At 43.6% G+C, this 20,030-nt stretch overlaps 1 protein-coding gene across 1 annotated transcript in view; it reads left to right on the top strand.

Annotated features, from left to right (window-relative positions):
* The first annotated feature begins 9,985 nt into the window (after nt 1-9,985).
* The window catches only part of GRTP1 (growth hormone regulated TBC protein 1), a 28,105-nt gene continuing 18,060 nt past the window's right edge, over nt 9,986-20,030 (top strand). The window contains exons 1-2 of the mRNA XM_048495392.1: nt 9,986-10,490; nt 14,003-14,154. Coding sequence (XP_048351349.1) covers nt 10,426-10,490; nt 14,003-14,154 — 217 coding nt within the window. The 5' untranslated portion in view covers nt 9,986-10,425. The remainder of the gene's footprint in view (nt 10,491-14,002; nt 14,155-20,030) is intronic.

The raw sequence follows: 20,030 nt of genomic DNA on the forward strand, positions 1-20,030 counted from the left end.
CAGTCTTGATGCAGTGAACAGAAAATCCTTTTATCTGTCGTGCTGAGACATTTTGCAAACAAACAATGGACCCTTTCATAAAGTCCAAGACCATGTGAAAAAAAAATTGAATAGCCCCTTCTGCCTGGGAACTTCTTGACAAAGTCAGTCAATACACTCCCACTAAACGATGTCACTCTGCTAGTATTCAGGTAAGGAACTGGAACTACCTCTTCTGAATTGTCTCTGAGTTAAATATGTTAAATATATTAAATGCGTAAAACATCTTCCAGCGAATATGTCTGTGATATATTTATTTAGGTAAATTGCATGCACAAAGGACTAGATAGAAATTTTTTAAGCTGTCATGTTAAACTAATATTTGAAATCCAAATTCCTTTCTTTCTTCTAAGGTTCAAGGATTTCTGACTGGAAAGAAATCTAAACAATGTCCTGTATAGATTATAAACCATTAAGCGCAAAAGTACATACTCTAAGAAGATCTAGACCCAGAATTCAAGTTTTCCCCATTTTAATTTTTTGTTTTTTCCTAGAGTTTATAAAGCAGCTTTTTAGTGTTCACATGTTCACTATACATAGCAGAAATGTAAAACTTTTAAAAGTATAATATATTCACAAATCTGAGAATGTGAGACACTTTTATTTATTTTCCCTTTGAAGAGGTGTTTGAATAGGATAGTAGGACAAATATGTATTTGCTAGGGATCAAGAACTGAAAACTAGGGCTAAAATTGTCCTCTCCGAAGCAACAGATAACTTCTTCCTAGGTACTAGGGAAAAGGCAGAAGAAAGGTCAGAGAACGTGCAGTAAGTATACTTGATTATTATTATTAGATTATTTGTAATCCGCTTTTGTCATTGAGACTCAAGGCGGATTACATAGTGTAAGCCAAATAGAATCAACAGGATGGGACATCCAATTAACAGTGCAATGGATTTTAGACTACAGAAATCTGAAAACAAACAGAAATATCAAACACAGCTGAAACAAAGCACGAGTTTTAAATGATAGGTTAAGGGGTATGGAACTACCTAGTCTGGAGCATCTTTACAGTGATAGGTATCAATACAATAGTCTAGACCCTGCCCCTTTATCAGTGCAGCTTTTCTAATATTTGCATACCTGTGCAAAAAGCATCCTCTTGAATAATTTTGGTTTGTGTAGTTTGCGGAAAGCCAGGAGAGTGTGAGCCTTCCTAACCTTGTCACAGAAGCCATGGCATAAAGCAGGGGCCACAACAGAGAATGCACAAGTATGGACGGTTATTGATTGGGGGCAGTTCCAGGAATAGAGAGGAGACTGTGGCATACTATTTGGGACAATTGCTCTCCTGCAACTAATGAGCCCATTTTGTGGCGTTATTGCAACCCAAATTGCCCAAATTGCAACCCAAACCCCACTTATTTATCACAAAGTGCCAACCGGTCAATTTAACGTGAATGCTGAGGTTTTCATTTAGAAAAAAAACGGTTGGCTCCTTCTTCCTCCACTCCTCTTGCTCAAGCAGGGGCTAGCCTGCTCTACCCTCCAGCAGTTCCCATGAGCAGTTTAACCTGCCTCACAGGGTTGTTGTGAGGATATAATGGAGAAGAGGAGAGCATTATGCCAGCGCCCGCCCCCCTCAGGCATCAGCCCCACCAGCTGAGTCCTCCCTGCTCACCGCTTTGCGCGACGTTGTACTCAGTGGCCCAGGTTAGTCTAGATCTGTGTGGGGTGTGTGTGTGATTTTCCACCCCCCACATGATGAACTCTTTGTGCCCACAGAGAGGGCTCCAAGTGCCACCTCTGGCACCCGTGCCATAGGTTCGCCATCACTGCGCTAGGCCATATCCTTCTTCACACTCAGGCTCAGAGGGAAAAGCAGAATAGCAAGGCAAGGTCAATCAAAAATGGGGAGAATTCATTTTTAGAACAGCACTTTCTGTCATGTGAGTTATATCATGCGAATGACATGTCTTGTTACTTCTGATCAGTATGGGGTAGTGTATCAGCTTAATGTACCTACCTGGAGTTAAAGGTGGGTCTCCCAGATTGGAAAAGGCAAAAAACCACATCTGTAAAATATGCAAAATAAGCAAACATATTATGTTTTAAGTGAGCATGTTTATTACAATCAGTTGGGGGGGGGGGGGAGTATGATATTTTTGAACCTAAGCAACTGTGCCCTGACATGAACTATCTAGGCTAGCCCAATCTTGCCACATCTTGATTAATATTTGGATGGAAGACCACCAAGTAATATTTGAGTGACGACACAGAGGCAGGCAATGGCAAACCACCTCTGTTAGCCCCTTGCCATGAAAACTCCACAGGATTTGCTATAAGTCAGCTGTGACTAGACAGGCAGAGAAAGCAAAGCAAATAGGCAAAGCAAGCAAGCAAGCAAGCAAGCAAGCAAGCAAGCAAGCAAGAAAGAAAGAAAGAAAGAAAGAAAGAAAGAAAGAAAGAAAGAAAGAAAGAAAGAAAGAAAGAAAGAAAGAAAGGCAAATGTCACTGTAATACTATCTTGCAAAATAAAATGTTGCCACTAAGCTCCTTAAGGGATAAACCGAAGATTGGTGAAGAAGGATACTAATTAAAGAGCTAAGAGGGAAATAATCAAGGTCAACATGAACCCATAAATCTTACTTGACAATTTTAGCAGTTTAAATATCACGTTGTAACAGAAAAATGGTTATGAAGCATTTGCCATTTAAAACATTTGTAAACATTTCAGAGATGGCATTTTATTTTTGTATCCTAATATGACTTTGCCACACCCTCCTCCCCCCTTGGTCAACTGTAGCAACTAGGTTGAACTAGATATCACTTTTTGAATGAGTTGGGTGTGGATTCTCCTGACTCAGCTCACATTCTCCACAGACAGATGGCAGCTGAGGAGAATGAATTGCCTAAGCACCACAGGGGCCTGATTCAGATTGGAACCACGGTATGTGGATAGGAGGGGTTTTCTGGATCCAAAATGGCACTGAGGGTGAAATTTCCCCTTTAAAGCTGAACAAGTAGGGGAAATGGATGGTGCCAGGAGAGAGACTGAAGCTCTCCTCTCCCTGTGCCTCATTCAAATCCTGTTTTGGTGATGCTTTGGATATTAGTTTCCTGCAGCTGCTGTCTGTCTGAGAAGAATGAAAGTAGATATGAGGAAACCTGGACCCAACTCACTTGAAAAAGTAACACTAAATATCTTGCTAAATACAAGGTAGGTTCTAGCCTAGAGCTAAGCTCTTTGCAATGCAATTCTATTCAGAATTACACCGGTAAGCTTAGACTGTAGCAACTCTGCATCATATTTCACAGTTGGTCTGTGGAAGATACCTAAACATCTGCTTAACACTTCCTCTGCAATATCTGGATTGTGTTTCAGTTATGGTACTTTAGTTTTGCACCATGGAAGCACTTCACGTAGAGTAGTCCATTATAAGAACTTATGAAAGTGCAGAAGTTTTAATGAGAAATGCTAGAATTTCTCATCCAGCCCACCTGTACTTTCAAAAGCAACAATTTCCAAGAATACTGATCACTTGTTTTTCCTTAAAACATGAGATCATCATGTGCTGCAAAATATAGATAGATATGTGTGTTTGTGTGTGAGGCCAGTGTCTATAGCAAGCAGAGTCCTTAATTTACCCAAAAAGCTTATGAACTCTGCTTTTAGCACCAGTGAAATGTTGTTATTCAGAGGTCATCTATTTCAGAGATAGAATTCTTAAGCTACTTAAAACCGGATCTTACCTCTTAATGACATTGGTCACTACAGTGAATCTAATCCCATCAATTTGGAGCAAATACTGGAGCTGACTTTTCAGACAGTGTGCATGTGCAACTGTGCATAAACATTTACCATAAGATTCTATAGCAGAGGATGGGTTTACACTAAACATTTAATGTGGAGCTACCATTATTTGTTCACACAGTTTTAATGGACAGTTCATATGGCATCACTGGAAACCTGTCATGTGATACTTAATCTGATCTGCAGCAACTTCTGAAATGTAAAAAATGAAATTACAAGTTGTCTTGTTTGGCTAGTCAAACGGCCATAGAAGTTTCTTAGGGCTACTGTTGCTTTAAAGTTTCTTCCATTCCTTCTTCTTCCACCTTAATTACTTCCTGTTTCTTGGCATTTTTGTTTGAGGACCAGGAGACTTGCAGTGCAACCCTAACAGAGTTAACTTGATGAAGTCAGTGGATTTTGAAGAGTCTAACTCTGCTTAAGACTACATTGTAAAGCACTCATCTTGTAGACAAACAATGCCACTGCTTATATTTACATTTCAATTAGTGTTATTATTTCATAATTGTGCTATTACAATAATAGCAGAATTATAAAAATGACAAGTGAGTTGGGCTGGCTAAAACATTTCTTTAACTATTCCATTATGTAAGACCCCATTTCTCTTCCCCACAAAGAAAAGTTGACAATTCATAATTAATTTAAGAATATATCTCCTGAAGGAGACTCAAGGCAGCTTACAAACTCTTTTTCCCTTCCTCTTCCCATAACAGACTCCTTTTGAGGTAGGTGTGGTGCTGGGAGAGTTCTGAAGCAACTGTGACTAGCTCAAGGTCACCCAGCAAGAATGCAGGAGTGGGGAAACAAATCTGATTCACCAGGTAAGAGTCTGCCAGTCATGTGGAGTAGTGGGGAATTCAACCCGGTTCTCCAGATTAGAGTCTATTTGCTCTTAACCACTACATCATGCTGGCTTTGTAATAAGAGCTAGTGTTCAATGGATCCAAGGTAACTTGCACATTTAGCAGCTAGAAGTGCCAAGCTTGGATACAGAAATAAAACTGATACATGAATATGGTCTGAAGGCTGACCAAGAACTGCCCCAGACTCCATCTGGTTTTGGAAGGACAGGAAATGATGAACCCTGGAGGTCTCTGGTAGGCCTATGAACAATACAGTGGACATTTGGCTTAATGACTCAAGCCAGGGAGCTCCCAGCGAATGATTAGATTTTAGGGTGGACCGGATGAAATCATAGGTCGATTCCCCACTTCAAAAATGAAAGTAGATTCAAACTGGTTTGGTTAGATTCGGGACCCTTTGAGCACGGTTTCATGGTCCCCACTGCAGTTTCTGCCCCCTTGTTCCCAGAAACGCCGCAGCCACGCAGGAGTCCCCTCTGTGGGCAGATCAAATGCGCAATCCACTCAGGGGCTATCCTGATTGGCTGCTGCATTGTGCTGGGGCGGGAATTTTTTTTCAAACTGATGGATCTATGTCTGCATGAGCATGCGCAGAACGACTCTACGCGGAGACGAAGAAACTGGTGATTAAAGCAAAGCCCTGTTTCCACGCACCTCCGTGTACTCGGATCGACGTGGATACGATGTGTAGCACAGCTTTGTATTGCCTTCTATTCAGTCAGTCAGTCAAAACTGACCCTATGTAGCTTCATATTCATGTGGATCTCTGGTCCGCAAATTTTTTTAAAAAGAGCTGTGCCCGCATTGTGCACAGCCCACTGTGTCCTGATTGGATGGAAGGCTCCATGTCACTCGCAAGGGCGGGTAGTCCGAATCTGGATTCACACACACCCACCAACTTCCCCACTGCTCCAGATTGGCCACGCGTTTTTTTAAAAGGTCTACTTTCTTCCAGGTTCTAAAAAACCGCGTGCTGAGGTGGGTGTGTGTGTGTGTGCGTGCGTGCATGCGTGCCAGAAACCAGATGAAAGCATTTTCAGCACTGTTGCAGTGGGGAGTTCTGCTGGAAACCTCAATATTTGGAGTGATGAGCATGAGTGGGGAATCGACCATAGTTCCAGAGTTATTCAAATTCAAACTGAGGTGGTCGTTCCCAGAAATAAGGCAGAAAGGAGTAGTAGAATTAACGAAGTAAAGAATAGTTGACAGATAGCTTTGATTGCATTGTGCTTAGCTAGTTTTGCATATCTTTTGTTAACAGGAAACTATGTATGTCTGGGTCTCAGGGCTGGGGCAGTTTCTCAGGAGAAATCCATGGGGTGAAATCAAAGCACAACATTAATTAGGAAGACTTTGTTGATGGGGTGGTTTGCCATTGGCTATCTCAGTTGTCTACATCTTACCTTCAGCAAGCTGGGCTTCACCAACCTTGGAAGAGTGGAATGCTAAGTCAACCTTGAGCCAGCTACCTGAAAATGACTTCTGTCAGGAACGAACTCAGGTCATGAGTAAAGCTTTGACTTCAGTTCTGCAGTTTACCACTCTGTGCCGTGGAGTTTTCTTTTTAAAAAAAAGTATGAACAGGCACTTCTTGTGTTGATTGTAACACACAACAATGCCACAAACAGCACCCCCCCCCCCCAGGCTTCCACATACAACAATATGGATAAACCCAGCACATTATGATCAACCTGGAAGGTCATGCTGCTAATTTCTATACAGAAGCACCGCTCTTAAGTCCTTAGTTTCTCATCACTGATGGCTGGGATTTGTGCATATTATTGATTCTGCCATTCTAACGCCTGGTAGCCTACAGCAATCTTCTTGTCTTCAGAACAACCCTGTGGGTAGGTTAGATTAAGACAGAGGTCTCCAAACTGGTCCACATAAGAACATAAGAACAAGCCAGCTGGATCAGACCAAGGTCCATCTAGTCCAGCTCTCTGCTACTCGCAGTGGCCCACCAGGTGCCTTTGGGAGCTCACATGTAGGATGTGAACGCAATGGCCTTCTGCGGCTGTTGCTCCCGATCACCTGGTCTGTTAAGGCATTTGCAATCTCAGATCAAAGAGGATCAAGATTGGTAGCCATAAATCGACTTCTCCATAAATCTGTCCAAGCCCCTTTTAAAGCTATAAAGGTTAGTGGCCATCACCACCTCCTGTGGCAGCATATTCCAAACACCAATCACACGTTGCGTGAAGAAGTATTTCCTTTTATTAGTCCTAATTCTTCCCCCCAGCATTTTCAATGAATGTCCCCTGGTTCTAGTATTGTGAGAAAGAGAGAAAAATGTCTCTCTGTCAACATTTTCTACCCCATGCATAATTTTGTAGACTTCAATCATATCCCCCCTCAGCCGCCTCCTCTCCAAACTAAAGAGGCCCAAACGCTGCAGCCTCCTCATAGGGAAGGTGCTCCAGTCCCTCAATCATCCTTGTTGCCTCTTCTCTGCACTTCTTTTTCTATCTCCTCTCAATATCCTTTTGGAGATGCGGCGACCAGAACTGGACACAGTACTCTGCGCGGCTCTAGCACCACTGCTTTTATATAAGGGCATGACAATCTCTTGCAGTTTTATTATCAATTCCTTTCCTAATGATCCCCAGCATAGAGTTTGGTTCTTTTTTCACAGCTGCCATGCATTGAGTTGGACATTCCTATGGAACTATCAACTAAGACGTTTCTAAATCCCTTTCCTGGTTCAGACTGATAGCACTGACTCCCTGTAGCGTGTATGTGAAGTTTGGATTTTTTGCCCCTATGTGCATCACTTTACATTTTGCTACATTGAACTGCATTTGCCATTTCTGAGCCCACTCATCTAATTTATCAAGGTCCGCTTGGAGCTCTTCTAATCCTTTGTGGTTCTACCAATCCCTACATAATTTGGTATCATCTTGCAAACTTGGCCACCACACGCTTACCCACCCCTCCTTCCAGGTCATTTATGAATAGGTTAAAGAGCACTGGTCCCAAAACGGATCTCTTGGGGGACACCACTCCCGACATCTCTCCATTGTGAGAACTTCCCATTTACACCCACTCCTTTGTTTCCTGTTTCCTCTTCAACCAGTTTTTAATCCATAGGAGGACCCCTCTTATTCCTTCATTGCTGAGTTTTCTCAACAGTCTCTGGTGAGGAACTCTTGTCAAAAGCCTTTTGGAAATCCAAGTAGACAATGTCCAATCGGGTTCACCTCTGTCCACATGCCTGTTTACACCCTCAAAGAACTCTAGTAAGTTTGTGAAGACAGGATTTGCCTCTGCAAAGCCATGCTGGACTCTTTCTCAGCAGGGTTCCTTGCTTTTCAGTACATGTTTTATAATTTTATCTTTAATGATAGATTCTACTAATTTACCAGGAACAGATGTCAAACTGACTGGCCTGTAATTTCCCGGGTCCCCCCTAGATCCTTTCTTAAAGATTGGTGTGACATTGGCCATCTTCCAGTCTTCAGGGATGGAGCCTGATTTCAGGGATAAGTTGCATATCCACGAACCACATCTGGCAAGCTGCAAGATGTTATCCAGCCTGCAGAGTCTAGTGCAGGGGTAGGGAACCTGCGGCTCTCCAGATGTTCAGGAACTACAATTCCCATCAGCCCCTACCAGCATGGCCAATTGGCCATGCTGACAGAGGCTGATGGGAATTGTAGTTCCTGAACATCTGGAGAGCCGCAGGTTCCCTACCCCTGGTCTAGTGCCACAACAGCTGAAGAGCAGCCCGGTGTTGGGGTGAGAAAGGGCTGGAAGTCCGGGCGGAAGGCAGGCATCTCAGCATGATGGCCACCTCTTGGGAGGTTTCTGTGAACCAGCTGGGGAGTGGAACACATGGTCCACAATGGTCTAGTCTAGGAATTTTCCAGCCTAGACCTGCTAGCCCTCTGTGGTAGCCTCACTCTCCCAGAGAGAGCTCGCCTGAAAGGCTATGCAAGGAGCTGGGAGAACTTGCAAGGAGCTCTTTCCCTCTCCCCTTTCCAGGCAAAAGGCTTCCCCTGCAGAGGCAGCACACATGCCAATAAAATACCCTGGCCGATCAGGCTGGGGCAGTGGTGGGAAACCCCCCTAAAGAGGTGATCCTGGAGGCTTTGTTAGCATGTGTGAATAGGGGCTTGAGGATGGGAGACAGATGTTCAGGAGATGGGCTTGGTGCTCATTCTGTGCATGCTTTTGTTCCTTTGGCAGCAAGGATGGAAATTTCCCACATTTGGCTCCACATTTGAAGTTCAGGGTATGTCTAAATGGAATGTGACTGGGGTGCAAGCAGAGAGGGGGGTCCACATTTCACTGCCTCTTCTCAAAATTGGGAGGTTGGAGCCCCTCCTCTAGGAAAGCAGACTAGGGAATGGGGGGGGCTTTTGGGACTCAAATAGTAGGAGCAGATGGTTTCTCTCTCGCAAAATACTAGTTTTTGGGTTTGCCTTTGCCCAATTACAGTCATGTAGGCAGAAATTCCAGGATGAGGGAAAATGCTTTTTTTGCAGAATTCATCATTAACATAAGGAACTCCCTGCCACGAGATGAGTTCTAATTTAACCTGCTTGGGAAAGGCAAATCAATGGAGGTTACCAGAGCAATCCTAAACAAGCCTCCTCAGACTCCTACGAGGCTCTACTCACTGGAATTTATACTCAAGAAAAATATTCCTGAGGTTACATTGCAAGTTCTGGGGAAACCCAGGTTCAAATGTGCAGGATGCTTTTTTAAAATGAAGGATCATTTGGCATTGGGCATCTCCTCCTGCAGTGCACATGTGGCTTGAACAGAGAACTAAACGTTTGCATTTAAATGCTATTCATATTTACTCAAAGCTTCAATAAGATTTCCACCAAGGCAGGCATGCACAAGATTGCAGCATTAGAGAAATGGTTAAAAAGTTATAAAACTGGTTTTGGGTTTTTTTGGCCTGCGAATATTTCTCAAATGTAGACTGGAAAGTTTGGAGGCCCCTAGGCTCAGAGACTGTGGCTGGCTCAAGGTCACCTCATCCAGCAAGTTTTGTGGCAGAGTGAAGCTCTTTGAACCTGAGCCTAACTAGTCCAACCCTCGCCCCACATGCCTCAAGGCACTCTTTTGAAATAAACCTCCCCTTCCTCCTGCAACAGCGCGGAAAGCAGGCGGTGTGGGGGGGGGGGGACTCCTGTGCTTTCCCAATCCCCGAGCGCCCTCCTTCCCTGTTGACAGTCGAGTCGAGGAGCCTGCCGAGCATTTCCCAGGGGAGGGGAGGGCGCAGCCAGGCCACAGGAGCCGAGCCAGGAAAGGGAGGAGGGAGGGCGCAGCAGCAGGTTGCCTTGGGAAGAGCCACCGCCAAGCGGGCGGGCGGGGAGGCGGAGGCTTCCTCTCAGCTGTTCTCACAAGTTGTCCCGCCTGGAGAGAAGTTTGCAGGAGGCGCAGTGGGGGGGCCGGCATCCCCGGATAGGCAGCTGAGGAAGAGCGCCCAGCCAGGCACCATTGCGCGGGGGAGAAAGGGAACCGCGGGAAGGGCGCCTGGCATGGGAGGGAAGCCACCCTGCGAAGCCGGACTCTATGTTCGCCTCCTGCGTCCAACGACAGCCGGGAACAGCCGCTGAACCTCGGCACCTGGATTGTTTGTGCGCCCCTTCCAAGGTGGAGGTGTGGCGAGAGCGCTTTCCTTCCTGGAGGAGAGCGAAGCGTCTCCCTCGGGGTAGCGCCCAGCCGCGGAGCCGTCTCCAAAGGGGAGAGCGGAGAGGCCCGCGGCGGGCTTGACCATTTTGTGCTGGAGGAATCCCGGGTATCTCTTTTCCATGGAGGGCGAGGAGGAGGAGGAGCGGCGAGCTCGCCAAGAAGCGCGCGCGAGCAACGTGCACAGGTACGCGGGGGGTCCGTGGAGGGCGGAAGGGAGCCTCCTCTCGTCTCTTCCACACACGCAGGTGACTTTTTGCAAGCCAACACTCCCCTCCGGGGCCTCCACAAGGCGCCTTCATTCGCTACCTTCGTGCCCAGCAAGGAGGAGTTAGTGGAGGCGAGCTCCCCAAGGAGGAAAGCGCCAGTGCACCCACTGACCCTCGGAGTCAATTTTCAGAAGGCGCCACTTCCGAGGGGTGCTTTGCCACACTCTGGAATTCCTTTTCACTGGCAACTGGGTCATGATTCCAGTGAATGGCCCCCAGGTTTTCTCGTGGCAAATGAAATTAACGTTCATCACGATGCCTGTTGCTTTGGCATTTGGATTCGATTAGCTAATTCTGCTAACGAACGAACATAATAACACGCTAATGCTCTGGCCTCATGATAGATCTGCTTTTCAGATTTTGTTTCTTATCCTTTATTTAAAAGGGGTGGTTTTTCTTTGAATGGGCAGTTGCAATTGAGTTAATAGCATGCAATTTTGCACACTTAAATGAAAGTTCCATTCAAAATGGTAGGATTGTCTTATTTTAGACTTAAAAGTAGCTTAGTTCAGTTGTTACAGTTCTCAATAAATCAGGAGTTCTGAAGTCTTGGACTTCCAGTATAATTGAAAACGCTGAAATCCATCTTACAATGTTAGCTCTTCAGGATTTTTTTTCATTTCCTTATGTTATCAGCTAACTGCATTGCTACACTGTTTTTAGTACACCAGACTCAACTCGCTGCATGTGTTAAGGTGGCAACCTTGAAAAAGAAAGAAAAGGTTTACAAACTCATTTTAAAATAAGTCACTTATTTAGGAGGAAGATTTGCTTTGACATGTGTAATTTATTAACTGAATGTACGATGTCTTGTACAGTCTTGTATTACTTTAACAGGTAAATTTTATACATGCAGAGATATAAACATGTATATAAAAGCTAGATGTGCTGAGGGATCATGAAGAGGTTGGCTATTGTCTACTCTAGACAGAACTTAGGGATTATTTACAAATTCCAAGGAGTCATCAGTATCATCAGACTTATGACAAATAAGACACCAAGAATCTGGCTTAGTATTTATTTCCATCTTCATAACCAGGCAATAGCTAATTCTCTATCCTTTGTTCTAATGCATGTCACCAGGTGAGGAGACCCACTTTACACATGCAGCAAAACATGCGTCTTACACTTTCAAATGTTAGTGCTTTGCCTGGTGAAACCATTTCAGACCACCTGTGCATGTTGATATTCCGGAATGCTGTTTGCCTTTCCCAAATTCCTTCCATTCTATTCCAAAAGGTAGATGTCAGCCTCTCCTTGAAATGTTTGTCTTCTGCTTGTCTGGAGCTTCCCCCCACCCCCAGCAGTACTCAAACATGCAACTCCCTATTTGCAGTCAATTAAAGACTGCACACTCCAGGAAAAACTTTTTGACATTGCTAAAAAATGCTGTAGAGATGAGCTGAAATGCTTCCTTTTGCTCTGGGTGGACTTCTGGAAAAGTTGGTCATAGTTTGCTGCTTCTCTCTGGAATACCAAGCATATGGTTCTGGAGTTCGTGAACAAAAAGCAGCTTTTGTTTTGTTTCTCTTAGCCTCCAATCCTAATGGAGCCCAGCACTTCAGAAATCCCCTGTATGTTTAAGTTCAGTGGCACGTAAGCACCTACGTACTATGTAATACAGACAATTTTTGTTTCAGTTCATTGTAAAGAGAGATGCCCTTGAAATGATACAAACTATTTTTCCATTTTCTGGATTGTCCACATGTTCAAAGAGCAAAGCAGCAACCAAAAGGGAAATGTGCTTCTCACTGATCCATTGTCTTTTTAGTGGCAACATTCAAAAAAGGCAAACAAATGTTACTGGATGGAGTTTAGAACTTCATAGAAAACCAACAGTGATCTAGTAATTAAGGGTTCCAAAATAGTCAGGAATTCTTTGTGTGAATGAATATGGTGGAAAACTCAAAGTAACAACATCTGGAAATGTTTAATAGCTCTGTTTTGTAACAAGTTCTGATTTAAGGAAAATTATTTGGGGACTAAAATCACAGAGAATATAAAGAGGGCACACAGTGGTCTATTAACATCTCACCTATGTAATGATACCCAAGAGAGCCAGTGTGGTGTAGTGGTTAAGCGCAGGTGGAGTCTAATCTAGAGAACCAGGTTTGATTCCCCACTCCTCCACTTGAGCAGCAGAGTTTTATCTGGTGAACCAGATTTGTTTCCCCATTCCTGCATTCCTGCTGGGTGACCCTGGGTTAGTCACAGTTCTCTCAGAACTCTGTCAGCCCCATCAACCTTGCAAGGTTCTACTGTGGAGAGAGGAAGTAAAAGGAGTTTGTAAGCCCTTTTGATTCTCCTTACAGGGGAGAAAGGTGGGGTATAAATCCAAACTCCTCCTCTTCTTCATTATCTAGTGTCTTGATGAGCATTATTAGAGCTTCACTTGCATTGTTATGAAAGACCCACAAGGTAGATCGTGTAACCTGTGATGGCCAAGAATAAAACATAGTGACTTACCTAAGCTGATGTAATGAGTAAGTGGCTTACACGAGGTGGTATCTCAGCTGATGCTGTTAGCCACCAGCTCTCATGTGACATAACTGGCATTATTGCTTACTACACTGGAGTACTATAATTTGTAGTGGCGGCTGTGAATATAAAAACATGAGCCCCGCTGTAACAGACCACGTGTCCATCTATCAAGTAGCATCCTACATTCAATGGTGGCTAACCAGATATTTCCAGAAAGCATTCAGCTGGACATGAAGGCAAATAGTCGATCTCCAGTGTTTGCCCATCCTCAGAAATAGGTATTCAGTGTCATGCTGCCTCTAAAGATGGAGGCTTCACATAGCGGCCATTTGCACACATATTAGAAAATATTAGAAAGAACACAAGAAGAGTTTGAATTTATACCCTGTCTTTCTCTCCTGGAAGGAGACTCAAGGTGGCTAACAAACTCCTTTTTCCTTCCTCTCCCCACAACCAACACCTTGTGAGGTATGTGAGGCTGAGAGAGTTCTGAATGAACTGTGACTAGCCCAAGGTCACTCAGCAGACTTCATGTGTAGGAACGAGGAAACAAATCTGGTTCACCAGATGAGAGTCCGCTGCTCATGTGGAGGAGTGGAAAATCAAACCCAGTTTTCCAGAGTAGAATCCACCACTCTTAATCCCGACACCACTCTGACTGATTGATGAATCTCCTATTCTGCAATTTATATATTTATTTTAAAAATATTGGAGTCAAACTAATGGTAACTGGATGTCTTTTAAAAAACAGAAAAACACACACTAGAATTTTCTTTTTAACTTCTAGTAATTTTATCAAGTTTATCTTTAAAAAATACTAGCAACATTTGGTATATTTTTCTCTTTCCCTCCTTTGTGTTCAGTGTTTCCCCACAGTCTTCGTTTCTGAAAAGTAATATAGGTTTAGGTCCATGTAGTAACTGTGAAATCTTTTTTTTTATATTTGTAGGGTGGATGCATATGGGTTTGAAAGGCCAACAGACTTTGACTATACAACTTACGAAGAATTCTTTTCCAGCTATCTAGTGGTACTCACTAGAAGAGCAATCAAGTGGTCCAAGCTTTTAAAGGGAAATAATGGTTTACCAAAAAATTTAAAAGGTAAGATTTAGCTGCATGAATTGGGCTTTTAGCTGGAAATGAGAGAAGCTAACAGTGGGGCCTTCTGCATTGAAAGCCTTACCCACTGAAACACAGCCCATCCTCTGAATTTGCAGAGTAGTGTAGAACCAAACTGGTAGTCTAGAACTGTATGATTTGTCCATTTCATGTATGGCAAGCCATGATCATTGGAACTTACTAGAAGTGTGCCTTCATTTCCAAACAAAATAAAAAGTAGCTAACCCCAATTTGATTGGATGATGTGCTGGGGGGATGAGTGATCTCCCCCCCCCCCCGGAGTGGTACATCACAATGGGTATAACAGGATTAGCCCTGGTTAGTATTTGGATAGGAAACCATCAAGGAACACGAGAATCGTGACGTGGAGGCAGGCAGTAGCAAACCACCTCTGAATTGTCTCTTGCCTTGAAAACCCAACAGGGTCACCATTAGTCAGCTGTGTCTTGATAGTATAAAAGAAGGAGCTGTTATGCTAGGCTTACATTGGCCAGACAGGCAACCAATGAACAAACAGAGGTAATGCAAAATGAATTGGACAGTATTTATTCATTAAAATATATAAAGGGTAGCGTTGCAGTTATGGGCACAATCAAAAATCCACATTCGTATTTCAGGCATAGAGGACATATTTTATTTTCACACTGGCTGATTTAGGACTTAGATTTCATCTCTTTTGTTAGTGTGTTTGGGTGTGGGGCTTGAGCTGCAGCTTCTCTCTGCTGCTGGAGTCTGGGAAGAAGTGGGATAAAAATCAATTAAATAAATACTCATGGCCCCACAGACATGTAGAAATTCAGGAATGCCCACCGTGAATTGATTTATATTGTCTGGTTTTCCAGCATGCCAAGCTGCTGTGCCTGTTGGGGAGCAGTTCCAACAGTCTGTACCCAAGCACATGTTTTTGGTTAGCTTCTGTACTTAGTTGTTGTAGGTGTAACTTTTTTGTTCTTCAATTGATGCTAGGTTTTCACTGCTTCCATTTTACTCTGCCCTAGTAAGGCACTGGCCCTGGGGCTGCTTTGTTTCAAGGTTAACAGAACGATAATCATGATCAATCTCCTCCTTTAAGCTCATTTAACCTTTAGTTTACCTCTTGATCATGTCAATCCTGGTCTCTGTCCAGAAATGGAGGCAGTAGGTAGGAAGTGCGATTTTGTCTTTCCCCCTGCTACATTAGTTCAGGAGGTCAGATATGTATCCTGCTTAATTAATGCAGTTCTGGCAATTATATGTTTCTCCCATGTGACCTCCATGTTCTCAACAGGGTTGGTCTGACTTATGGGGCAGTCTGGGTCATTATCCACCTCCCAGGTGGCCCCCTGTGGCTGGTGTGAATGACAGAAAACAGTAGTGAAAAACAGAGCAAACTGAAATTCATTTTTGAAGGGACTTCCATTGTGAATGTTTGGCCCCAGAATCCACAAGACCATGCCAGTGGTTAATGAAGAGATATGGCTATTTCCCTAACACATCCTTCATAACTGAAATTATGTTTTAAGACCCTGTTGTCTCTTATTTTCTGTGGGTGGAAGGACTGATGTTAGTTGTGGTGGCAAGTCCTCCAGTAGTTTTCTAAATTCCCCTTTCAGCAGTTTCTTCTCCCCCAGGTCTATATGTGAATGTATGAAGCAGGCTTAGAGTTTGGCATGTGAGTTGCTCAAAGCAAAGCTTGCTGGAGCACATCTGGTTAAAACGTGGCCGGGGCTTCTATGTCATAGCTTTAAAGCTTATTCACAACACTTTCGGTTTCTGTTGAAAAGATATTTGTTGAGCAAAGGTTCAGTCGTAAAACCCCTCCTATGTTTCCCCTCCTATGGGGTAGAATCACAAAAGGGGGAATTTGTCTTTGAAGTCCGGCAAGTTTACTTCCCTCTGCTTGCTCCATTATTTTTGCTTAATGTTTGAACATTAATAACAGCCAGTCCTGAAGTACTGTGTGCATGTGAAACCGATTAGGGAAGCAGTAATTGCAGATCATTGGATGCGTCTCAAGAGGCAATAACATAGGGGTGCAGCCAAACCAGGAAATTATGAACCCTCCTGATAACAACATTAAGTGCTTGATATTTGTATCTGTCTTTTAAAATCAGGCTTACAACAATCTGAATAAATGTCTCACCTTTCTAAATGCCAGAAAAACACCCTGGATACCCAAATGCCTTGGATTTTCCCAGCACTGTGATAATCTTATCGTGTTCGCTGTTGTCTGGACTGAAAATATGAACTCTTTCTTACATTCTCCTAGCAAGTGTTGTTGATGATAAGTTTTTACCTTGAATGGGTGTAGTTGGAAAGTTGGCTGGAACTTTCAGTATAAATTCTGGGAGACTATTTGCATTTTTTACTGTGCATGATAATGGAAAAAGAAAAATGGACTGTTTTGGATACATGCTGTAGTTCCTTTAGATTTAGATGAATACAACCAAATGGTTTGGTCACTGTAAAGATATGCACTGGGAATTCTCTGTTCCTGCTGGTATCTGGAAATACATCAGGGTCTCCAGAACTTAAATTGATCTGTTTTTCTTTTGCTGGAGGCTTCTGGCTGTTGCCTGTCATATGGACAGCAGCGTAACAGAACAGTGAATGCATTTCAAGCTGCAGGGCTGTGCTTTCCCCTTGCACAGGACAACAAAGTCATCAGGCAATTTCTGCTTGCAGCATCTAATTTAACTGTGCTTCATGCTGGCTTTACTTTCAGAATCAATAGTTGTGATGGGACGAGGTCAGCTGCAAAGGCAACAGAAAGATTATTGGGGGGGGAGAATCAAATGTGAAGTGGTGTTAATTGTAGCTATAAATATCCAGATACCATAACATCTTGGGAGGCGGTAATGCATACTTTTAACAGGTGCACGCTCATCTTGTTAAATGCCAGTTGCTTGAAGGAGCACCTACAGTAAACTGATAACTAATTTTTAATTTACTTTGGAACAGAGGTGTTCCTCCCATTGGGCAAAGTGGGCAGTTGCCCAGGGCGCCCCCTTGTGGGGGGCGCAAAAACTGCAGGTTCATTTGTGGGATTTTTTGTATTTTCAGGGTTTTTCTGTTTTTGGCCTGCAGAGGGTGCAGTTTTTAGGCTAGCAGCACCAGAATGTCAGGGATTTTTCAGGAGACTCTCCTGATGATATCACCCAGGTTTGGTCAGGTTTTGTTTAGAGAGTCCAAAGTTATGGATCTCCTCAAAAGTGAGATGTTCCGCTTTGTTTCCAATGGGGAGCTAATAGGAAGATGGGGGCTACACCTTTGAGGGTCCTTTAAAAGTTATGAGGACCCTCCCTCAAGAGTGCAGCAGCCCCCATCTCCTATTAGCTCCCATTGGAAACAAAAGGGGATGGGGCACTCCCTTTGGGAGTCCATAACTTTGGACTCCCTGAACCAAACTTCACCAAACCTGGGTGGTATCATCAGTAGGGTCTCACGAAGATACTCTGAAATTTTTTTAGGGTGCTGCTGTCTTAGTAATTGCACCCCTGACAGCAGGCACCCCTTAAATTTCCCCAGATTTTCCTTTTAAATTCACCCCCTTCCTGCCAATGCTTGTTTTCTTTCTTTTATTCTCTCAATGCCTAATAAAGGTGGTGGTGGTGGTGGTGGTGGTGGTGGTGGTGGTGGTGGTGGTGGTGGTTGTTGTTGTTATTATTATTATTAAATCCACCCCCTTCGGCATGGATTTAAAGGGAGAATCTGAGTTCCCCAGTTTAAACATTGAAAGTGATGTTGTTTCAGGGTGGGGGAGAATCCATCCCAAAACAGCATCACTTTCAATGTTGTTTAAACTGGGGACCCCAGATTCTCCCTTTAAGGTGGATTTAAAAGGAGAATCTGGGCGCCCTAGTTTAAACACCATTGAAAACAATGCTGTTTGAGGGTGGATTCCAGCATCACTTGTTTAAACCAGATTCTATGCCAGCTGGTCCTAATGCTGGTCCTAATGAAAGTCTTATGAAAACTGATGATGTTGTATTGTAATTCTGTATTTCTTAGTGATCATTTGCAAATTGTATACCCCATGTTTCTCATTGGAACCTCCAAGTCAGCAAACAAATTAAAAACATATAACAAAAATACATCTTAAAATTATTAAACCCAAAACAAATAAATTAAAATGTACATACAGTACAATAAAATATGTATACATAATTAAAACATAGGGCAGAACGGAGTATCGGAGGAAGTACAAAACAAAAATTTAAAAAGTATTTACCTGTTAGAAGAAAACAAAAGAAGGGTACAGGTGAGTATCCCTGGGGGGAGAATTTCAGAGTTTTGGTGCCACACTGAGAAGGCCCTCTTCCAAGCTGTCTTCTCCCTAATCTTAGAAGGTAGGGGCATCCTCAGCAGGACCTTGGAAGATAGTTGCAGGGGTTCATTAAGATTGTACAGGAATAGGCTACCTTTCAGCTATGCTGGTCTCCAGACATGCAGGGCTTTAAAGACTTTAAAGGACAACATCATCAACATGAGTTGTTCTTAGAAACAGATTGGGAGCTGGTGTTGATGGGCCAGGACTGCAGTGAAGGGGTCTCTACAACCAATCCCCATCAACATTCTGACTTCATCAAACTTCAGTTTGCAAAACTGAACTTCAGTTTGCAAAAAAACCACTTTTCAAGGCATCCCCATGTAGAGTTCATTGCGGTATTCAATCTAGAAGAAGAGTTGGATTTATATCCCACCTTTCTCTCCTATAGGAGACTCAAAGGGGCTTACAAACTCCTTTCCCTTCCTCCCTCCCAACAAACATTCTGTGAGGTGGGTGGGGCTGAGAGAGCTTAGAAGAACTATGACTAGCCCAAGGTCACCCAGCTGGCATGTGTTGAAGTGTACAGGCTAATCTGAATTCCCCAGATAAGGCGGCAGAGCGGGGAATCAAACCCGGTTCCTCCAGATTAAAGTACACCTGCTCTTAACCACTATGCCACTGCTGCTGTAGTCAGGATGTAGTATCCTGATGTAGTCAGGATGTGCTCCTCTGTGGATGCAATTTCTGCCCAGTGCCAGTGATACTACTGAAGCAAAACCTTCCTCTTTTCATGAACTTTTAAGATTCTATAGTTCTGTACTATCGTTCAGACCATTTGGGTAGCAATGGTGACCTCTTGTTAATGTTGATTTCATTTATAATCTGCCTTTCTCCCCAGTAGGGTCTCATTGTCCTCTCTTCCATTTTATCCCCATAAATATCTCTGTGAGATAGTTTACAGCCCCATCCAAACCGGGGGAGGGGGGGGTTTCAAAATCACAAGTGGGAGCAGCATGTAGCTCTGACAGTGGATTTGCATCCATTTCCCCGATGGAGGGGTGAATTCACCAGTGAGTGGCTGCCACAGCCCTCCCTAATAGTGGGATGCAGTGCTGGATGGGCACCAGTGTCCTTGTGCTCCCACAGCCGCCACCGGCATAAAAAGCTTGGGACTTACAGCACCAAAGAAGTGACATAAGTCCATTAAGGCCAACGGGGTTTTTCTGGTGATGGGGAGGCTTTTTCACATTGGAAACCTCACTATGCTGCCAGGAAGCCTCCATGGAAGCAGCAGGCACTGCGGCCGGGGCCCCAGCCCCTTGGATGGGGCACCCTGGCTGAGAAAGAATGATTAATTCATGGTCACCCACTAAGTTTCCACAGCAGAGTGGGGATTTGAAGCAAGGTCTCCTAGTCTAGCACTGTAACTGATATATTACATTGGCTGCTGTGTGACACATATAAAATAATATAATTTCTTAGCACATTCTTTCAATTATTAATTCTGCATTTCTGACCTCTTTGGAAATGGCCAGTGATTTGTCAAATTTCGTAACTTCTTGGATTCTTTTCTATCTGTTTTTGTGAGCAGGACTACATCAAAGAATAT

This window comes from Sphaerodactylus townsendi, linkage group LG04 (genome assembly GCF_021028975.2).
Source record: "Sphaerodactylus townsendi isolate TG3544 linkage group LG04, MPM_Stown_v2.3, whole genome shotgun sequence".
Taxonomy (NCBI): Eukaryota; Metazoa; Chordata; class Lepidosauria; order Squamata; family Sphaerodactylidae; genus Sphaerodactylus; species Sphaerodactylus townsendi.